General features: G+C 39.3%; 1 protein-coding gene across 1 annotated transcript; it reads left to right on the forward strand.

Moving 5' to 3' along the window:
- Positions 1 to 290: 290 nt before the first annotated feature.
- On the forward strand, positions 291 to 6188 carry prph2lb (peripherin 2-like b). The gene is made up of 4 exons (XM_066694705.1): positions 291 to 432; positions 892 to 1653; positions 2906 to 3152; positions 4628 to 6188. Exons 2-4 carry the CDS (start codon positions 1073 to 1075, stop codon positions 4892 to 4894), a joined length of 1095 nt encoding a protein of 364 aa, XP_066550802.1. The 5' UTR covers positions 291 to 432; positions 892 to 1072; the 3' UTR covers positions 4895 to 6188.
- Positions 6189 to 8048: the final 1860 nt, after the last annotated feature.

The raw sequence follows: 8048 nt of genomic DNA on the forward strand, positions 1-8048 counted from the left end.
AATATTTGCATTTGAATAATATTGGGCAACTACAAATATTATGTAAGGCACTTAAATACATTTAGATAGAACGCCAGGTTTAGAGAATTTTGCAGGAAAATATTTGGAAAGGAGTATGAACACAGAATTCCCCTCAGCAACCAATTTTCCAGGAGCGGTTTGCTACTGTAAGAATTATCTAGACAGCAGAAGGCGTTTCTTTAAATCCAATAGGGCTGATTAATGGTAAGGGGATTAGCCTTAGGGGCAGAGTTGGGACATGGAAGTCATTTTGATGTAAATACCACAGTATCGGTCTTCAATCCAAGGGATCCAAGCCTACTTTCATATGCATTTTTGAGGATGATTATTAGGAAAACACAGCTCTATGGAGACACAGTGATACTTGAAACTGACCTTCATTGAATAATGGCAGAGATTCAAAACTAAAAGGTAATTCACAGTTTCTAAATGTAGCACTGTTCAATTGCTCTAAGCACAGGCATTGCAAGGGAGAAATTGTTTTTAAGCTTCTTTGTTTGAATAGGAAAATCAGTAACTGTTATGGAAACAGATTTTCAGTAGATCTATATTTAATCAAACTGTTATTGGGTTTTAATTTGTATAACCTGCTGTCACTAAATTATATTGTTAGTCAAATATCAAGCACAGATTTCTCATTTACGTGCAATTCTCCGTTTCAGCTGTGAATAAATAAAATGCATAAAAATGTTATAGACACAGAGACATGCTTAAGGTAAATGTATTAAGGAATGGACTAAATAAAACAGGTGCACAGTGGACAGATAACATGGTAAAACATTTGTTCTGGAAATTAAAGATACATTATATAAGAATGTGCCACTGTCCGTGTCAAATACTGAATTTTGCATTTCCTCCCTTATCTAACAGAGCTCCTCCTCTTTCAAACAGTGACGGCCATTGTCCTGGATGTTTTAAAATACCTACCCTAAGCTTCTTATGAGGTTCTGCCGAAAATAGATTCCCTCTCCTCCCCTATTCCCCTCCCCTCCCATCCCATAGTGGACCACAGCCCTGCCCTCTCCTCCCGCCCCTTCCCCTGCTGTAGAACATGGCCGTCCTGAAAGTGAAGTTCACCAAGACCAAGAGGGACAAGCTAGCCCAGGTCCTGTGGATCCTCAACTGGATATCGGTGGTCACGGGCATCATCCTCCTCAGCCTGGGGCTTTTCCTGAAGATCGAAATCCAGAAGCGCCGAGAGCTCATGTCCAACCGGGAGATCCACTCAGTCCCCGACATGCTGATCGCCGTGGGCCTGATCGCCTGTGGGATCAACTTCCTGGGCGGCAAGATCTGCTACGATTGCGTGGACACCCACAAGTTCCAACGCTGGAAGCTGGTCATGCTACCCTACATCATCTGCACCTTCTTCTTCACATTCTGCATCCTAGTGGGGGCACTGATGTGCTACACCATGAGGAATGAGCTGGAGGAGTCCCTCTTCCTGGGGCTGAAGGAGGCCCTCAAGTACTACAAGGACACGGACACCCCCGGGAGGTGCTTCCTGAAGAGGACCGTCGACTTGCTGCAGATCGAGATGCAGTGCTGTGGTAATAACGGCTTCCGGGACTGGTTTGAGATCCAGTGGATCAGTAACCGATACCTGGACATGTCCCGAAAGGAGGTCCTGAAGTAAGTTGGCTTGTCCCTCCCTCGCTCATCTTTTCAGACACATGTTCTTCTCATGTCTAGGTTTCAAAAGAATTCTGGAAGTGAATAGGTTAAAATATGACTTGCAATTAAATATATATATATATATATATATATAAACTATTTTTTATATATAATAACCTAGTCGAAACAGGCTCAAAATTTGTTCCTTAATGATTGAGTTCAGTTTTGGTTACTTGTAGCTTTACTCTGCTACGGATTTTCTTTATTGGCAAAAGATTGTAATCAGTAATACCCAGAAAAGTAGATTACTTATATCAGATAAGAGTATTGCTCTTAAGCCAGAAGAAATCGTGGGGAACATCTCTCTCTAAATCAGGACCCTACTTTATTTATGTTCATAGCCAGCTCCTGCTGCTAACTCCAGTGACGTAGTTTCAGAGCTCTGGCCTTCCACTGCTCTAACACCCTAAATACTCTGCCTAGCATGATTATTCAGCCACAGAATAACAGAAGGCAAACACTAGAGCTTAATTTTATTTGGGACATCTCAGAGTGGAGCATATTTGCGGCCTGAGATCCATCTTCAGTAATAGATGGCCAGCAATATCAGATAGGCCTTGCTTTAGAGTGGCCTATGTAGTAGTAGGTAGCAGGCCACACTAGTAATGACTATGTTAACCAGGACTGGTGTCAGATTACAGTAATTTTTAATTAATTAAAATTAATAATAAATGTAATGTAGTTGATCTTTTCCATACTTCCGTAATTGCCACATATTTCATAGAATTCATTTCCATTAATCCTTTATTCAATCATATTATGCTATCAATGTCATCCACTGCCTGTTGAATGACAAATGAAGCAGCGTTGCTAGATTTGTATTTTAATAAATTTAACCAATTTATATGTTAACATCTTTAGCAAATATCAACAGAAGAACCATACCCAATTATTTTATACTTTACATCAAATAGATGTAAACAATTAATTATGAACCCTATTCATGGACACACAATCATTTGGAAAATGACCAGCAAAGTTCTCTTCTCTTCCTTCATATCCTGGCTGCATAAACAACAAACTACCTAAACTACCACAGAAATGGCCTCCACAAGGTTTCACTCAATGAAGGAGTTACGTTTCCCAATCGTGTAGCTTCTAGTATCTTCTTCTTTGTCCACAGCTGAATTGTCTACAATGGCTCCTTGACAAATTCAATTCTGTAAATTGAAACTTGCACATGTTAACGCAGTCGTGTCTCTGCTCCTAGCCGTTTGAAAAGCAACGTGGACGGCAAGTATCTCATGGATGGGGTTCCCTTCAGCTGCTGTAACCTGAACTCCCCACGGCCGTGCATCCAGCACCAGATCACCAACAACTCGGCCCACTTCAACTATGACTTCCAGAAGGAGGAGCTGAACCTGTACAAGAAGGGCTGTCGGCAGGCCCTGCTGGAGTACTACACCCAGATCATGCAGTCCATCGGCTTCACCGTCCTTATCATCTGGCTCTTCGAGGTGAGTCTCCACTACGCACTCAGCAATGAGGGAGATTTACAATACTGACCCCTACACACTAGACTGAAGTTCACAGCTGGCAGGAGTCGTTACCTGAAATAATAATAGTAACTCTTATTTTCCGTTAATTAAGGGGTATATGGTAAAAGTGAACAATCAGATAATAAATACGTTAATTTACCTGTTATTTTTCTTGCAAATTGCTAATTCACAGATAGTCAGATGTGTCAGACGTATTTTTTTAAAGCTGGGTTAACGAAAAGTGTGTTTAAAAAGTTTTATTTTAGTTAATTCGTAAGTGGATACAATTCATAATCATGTAATGAATCATTTAATTTCTGTTAATATAACTTTAAATAAACAATTAAAAAATAAGCAATATTAAATGACTTAATATTGACTCATATGTTTTAAAAATATGAATGTATTAATATTCTTGGGAACATGTAGGTACTAGTACCACAAAAAATTGCCCCTTAAAATAAAGCATGACTGACTGCTCATATAAAACTTCTGTTCATAGCCAGTGCACAGCTATGAAGGAAGCTATGAAGATGAAAACGGATAGTGACACGAAGAATAAATGGGTCATTCAGCAAAGACATTAATTAAATACTATAACTTTATTAAAATAAGATTAATCAACTTTACTGATCAAACTTATCACCTTTAAATATATGGTCATAGAAAAAGCCTATTTAAAAATAAAAAAATGCGAAACAATTGTGGAGTGTCAATCTTTGAAGAAATCCTCGTCTGTTGAGTTAAACCTGGCTGACTGGTGATTAAATCTTTCTCTGGTGAATACCAAAGACTCACATGTTCTCTTTACAAATATATTCAGAGTCCGTAACATCCTGTTACAAAGTAACATTTTTGCAGCATTGTACACCAGAGAAACGGATATGAATTTCTAGGCGGCATTCCTTTTTACAAAAGGAAACGCAGGCTGGTATGTAATCAAGGAAATAGAAACATTTCAGTCTCAAACATGTTTTCAAAACTTACATCATACATGTACAAATACATTATTTCCAAAGAAATATGACATTTTAGTCGTGCTCAAACTGAAGGCCAACCAAATCTGAAAAATATACAACATACTGCAGCTTCAATGCATTGGCTCTGTCTTAACTAATCCAATTGCTCATTCACTCTGTTCCCCATAAGCTCTCCCTAATTCCTGCTCCACTCTGTCACACGGACGTTATCCCTGCTCAGCCCCACCTTCAGGCACTCTTGCTTGTCCTCTGTTGGCCTAGACATGACCCCTTCCTTTCACCATCATCACCTCTCACCTCTCTCTAACAACGTCTGAAAAGATCAACTACACCCACTGATATAAACACTCTTCAAATCCTATACATTAAACTCACCTTATTTCCTGTCCCATTGTCATTCAGGTTGAATCCTGTCTTCACATCTGTGAAAATGAATCTAAACCTCTGATTCCCCCCCCCCCCCCCCCCCGGTAGTTGTCAGTACTGACAGGGGTACGTTACCTCCAAACTGCCTTGGAGAACGTGCTGCGACAAGGAGACCCCGACTCCGAGTCTGATGGGTGGCTTCTGGAGAACAGCTTCGTGGAGACGGCCAGGTCCAACTTCAACATCATCAAGAACTTGGGAAAGTCCAACCAGATCAATGCTGCCTTGGGGAACGGTGACCCCAACATGGACGTGCCCACCGCCGACTACAGACCTGAAAATGTGCCCCGGAAACAAATTCCCACCACCAGCTAACATTTGGACAGGAAACGCTCTGCTTAAAACAATCACGGCCCCAAACACTGTTTCTGGTGGCCACGGTTAACTTCTTCCTTCTTAGAAAAGAAAGCAACACATGCAGCTCTTCAAATCTGGATTGCATCTCTTAAGATCCTGTTGTCTGAAGTTATTGCCAAATCCAGTTCAAAGCAGGGTGAAGCCTGACAGCTATCCCTCATGGATTCATCATCACCTTAAACATTTGACGTAAAGTAAAAATCATTTTTAAGATACACAAAAGGCTGAAGCTGAACAGTAATAATGGGGATGAATACAGCAATTAATAGGTATGATCTATATTGGAAATCCCCCTTAATAATTAACTTCAGTTATGTCTTACCTGTGCCATTAGTCAAGACTTTTGTTGGGAGTTCGAAAAGTAACAGATTAAGTCAGGAATTCTGCTAATGGAAGAAAGGGATACGGTCAAAGTACAGTACAGAGGGACAGTGTAAACTGAGTTAATAGCAACTGCAAACAGAGTAAACAGTCGTACCACTCAAAAACCAAATTATGGTTAATATACATGCAGTTTTCATTTTGGTTTTTAAATAATTGCGCGCAAACATCAACCATACACAACTCCACATTAATAACTGTTTATGATACATTTATTTTTATATTCTAAGGTGTGGTCTTTTTGTCTTGTTTTTATATACTTCATTTTATAGCAGATGTTTTTTTCACACATTCTTGGATTGGAAAAACAATAACTGAAAGAGACAGCAAACAAGGCTTAGGGTAAAAGATCAAGATTTCATTCAGTAAATAGTAACTCAGTAAATTCAGTAAAGAGGGAATAGAGGCTGCAAAAAATTGGTACAAAATGCAGACTCAATGAGCTTCATATTCCCTGATGCATGCATTCATGAAATGTAATATTTAATGAAAGGAAGTTCAGGTTTGTATTTTTCCAACAGTTATTTAACTTAAATTAGGAAAGCTTTATTGATAGACAAGTGCTTAAATAAGTGGATGTATGAAGACAAAAGTGAACACTATATTTTCAGCAATTATTCTGTTCCTAAACACACCTTGTTGGTAGCTTGTAGCTGTGGGAGTCTAAGGTAAATAGTCGAGTCAAATGCTAAACCACTACTGTAACTCAGAGAATGACCTAAGGCAAGTCCTATGTTCTTTTGTGCCTCCTCAGTCCATTCCAACAGTGTCCTTGAGTAGAAGGGCATTTCTAGAGGAAAGAGAAAATCATTCATTCCTGCATCTTTTATGAAACTTTCTGTGTACATTTCTAATAAAATCCATCAGCCAAGTTTTTTTTTTTTTTGGCTTGGTCGAACTATATTTATTTTTTATAAGTTTAGCAAGTTAGTTGCAGGAATGTCATAGGTTGGTATTCCGTAAAAGGAATTGTTAATAGCATATTTCTTGTTTGGTTTTATAGAACTGTGACAGTACATGCAATCAAAATATCCCCAACAGCGGCACTTCTTTGTATTTTAATTTAGATTCACATAAGTTTTTATTCATTGTCTTTTAGGCACAATAGTAACATTCAATTCATATGAATCTACAAAAAAACAAAACAAGTTTTTATCAAATGTAGAGTTTTGGATTATTGATTCAACCTTGTTATATTCAATATTTTTAAGATACTATCTATGCTAATATTAGGCAAATACACAGCATCACAATGTACAACCCAGTGGTGCGTGGATATTTTATTTAAAATAACAGCTTTATGTGGTTAACTGCCACAACACAGAACCTAATATATATATATATATATATATATATATACTTATTTAAGATCAGTAAGAGTGTCTTTGTGTTTGAGACAAAAGGTTCGACATCGACAATACAATTATTAATTCTCACACATCATATATATATATATACACTCACCTAAAGGATTATTAGGAACACCTGTTCAATTTCTCATTAATGCAATTATCTAACCAACCAATCACATGGCAGTTGCTTCAATGCATTTAGGGGTGTGGTCCTGGTCAAGACAATCTCCTGAACTCCAAACTGAATGTCTGAATGGGAAAGAAAGGTGATTTAAGCAATTTTGAGCGTGGCATGGTTGTTGGTGCCAGACGGGCCGGTCTGAGTATTTCACAATCTGCTCAGTTACTGGGATTTTCACGCACAACCATTTCTAGGGTTTACAAAGAATGGTGTGAAAAGGGAAAAACATCCAGTATGCGGCAGTCCTGTGGGCGAAAATGCCTTGTTGATGCTAGAGGTCAGAGGAGAATGGGCCGACTGATTCAAGCTGATAGAAGAGCAACTTTGACTGAAATAACCACTCGTTACAACCGAGATATGCAGCAAAGCATTTGTGAAGCCACAACACGTACAACCTTGAGGCGGATGGGCTACAACAGCAGAAGACCCCACCGGGTACCACTCATCTCCACTACAAATAGGATAAAGAGGCTACAATTTGCACAAGCTCACCAAAATTGGACAGTTGAAGACTGGAAAAATGTTGCCTGGTCTGATGAGTCTCGATTTCTGTTGAGACATTCAGATGGTAGAGTCAGAATTTGGCGTAAACAGAATGAGAACATGGATCCATCATGCCTTGTTACCACTGTGCAGGCTGGTGGTGGTGGTGTAATGGTGTGGGGGATGTTTTCTTGGCACACTTTAGGCCCCTTAGTGTCAATTGGGCATCGTTTAAATGCCACGGCCTACCTGAGCTTTGTTTCTGACCATGTCCATCCCTTTATGACCACCATGTACCCATCCTCTGATGGCTACTTCCAGCAGGATAATGCACCATGTCACAAAGGTCGAATCATTTCAAATTGGTTTCTTGAACATGACAATGAGTTCACTGTACTAAACTGGCCCCCACAGTCACCAGATCTCAACCCAATAGAGCATCTTTGGGATGTGGTGGAACGGGAGCTTCGTGCCCTGGATGTGCATCCCACAAATCTCCATCAACTGCAAGATGCTATCCTATCAATATGGGCCAACATTTCTAAAGAATGCTTTCAGCACCTTGTTGAATCAATGCCACGTAGAATTAAGGCAGTTCTGAAGGCGAAAGGGGGTCAAACACAGTATTAGTATGGTGTTCCTAATAATCCTTTAGGTGAGTGTATATATATATGCCAAAAGGGAAATGTAGTATAATTAGGATTTTATATATATT

Source organism: Amia ocellicauda, chromosome 21 (genome assembly GCF_036373705.1).
Source record: "Amia ocellicauda isolate fAmiCal2 chromosome 21, fAmiCal2.hap1, whole genome shotgun sequence".
Classification (NCBI taxonomy): domain Eukaryota; kingdom Metazoa; phylum Chordata; class Actinopteri; order Amiiformes; family Amiidae; genus Amia; species Amia ocellicauda.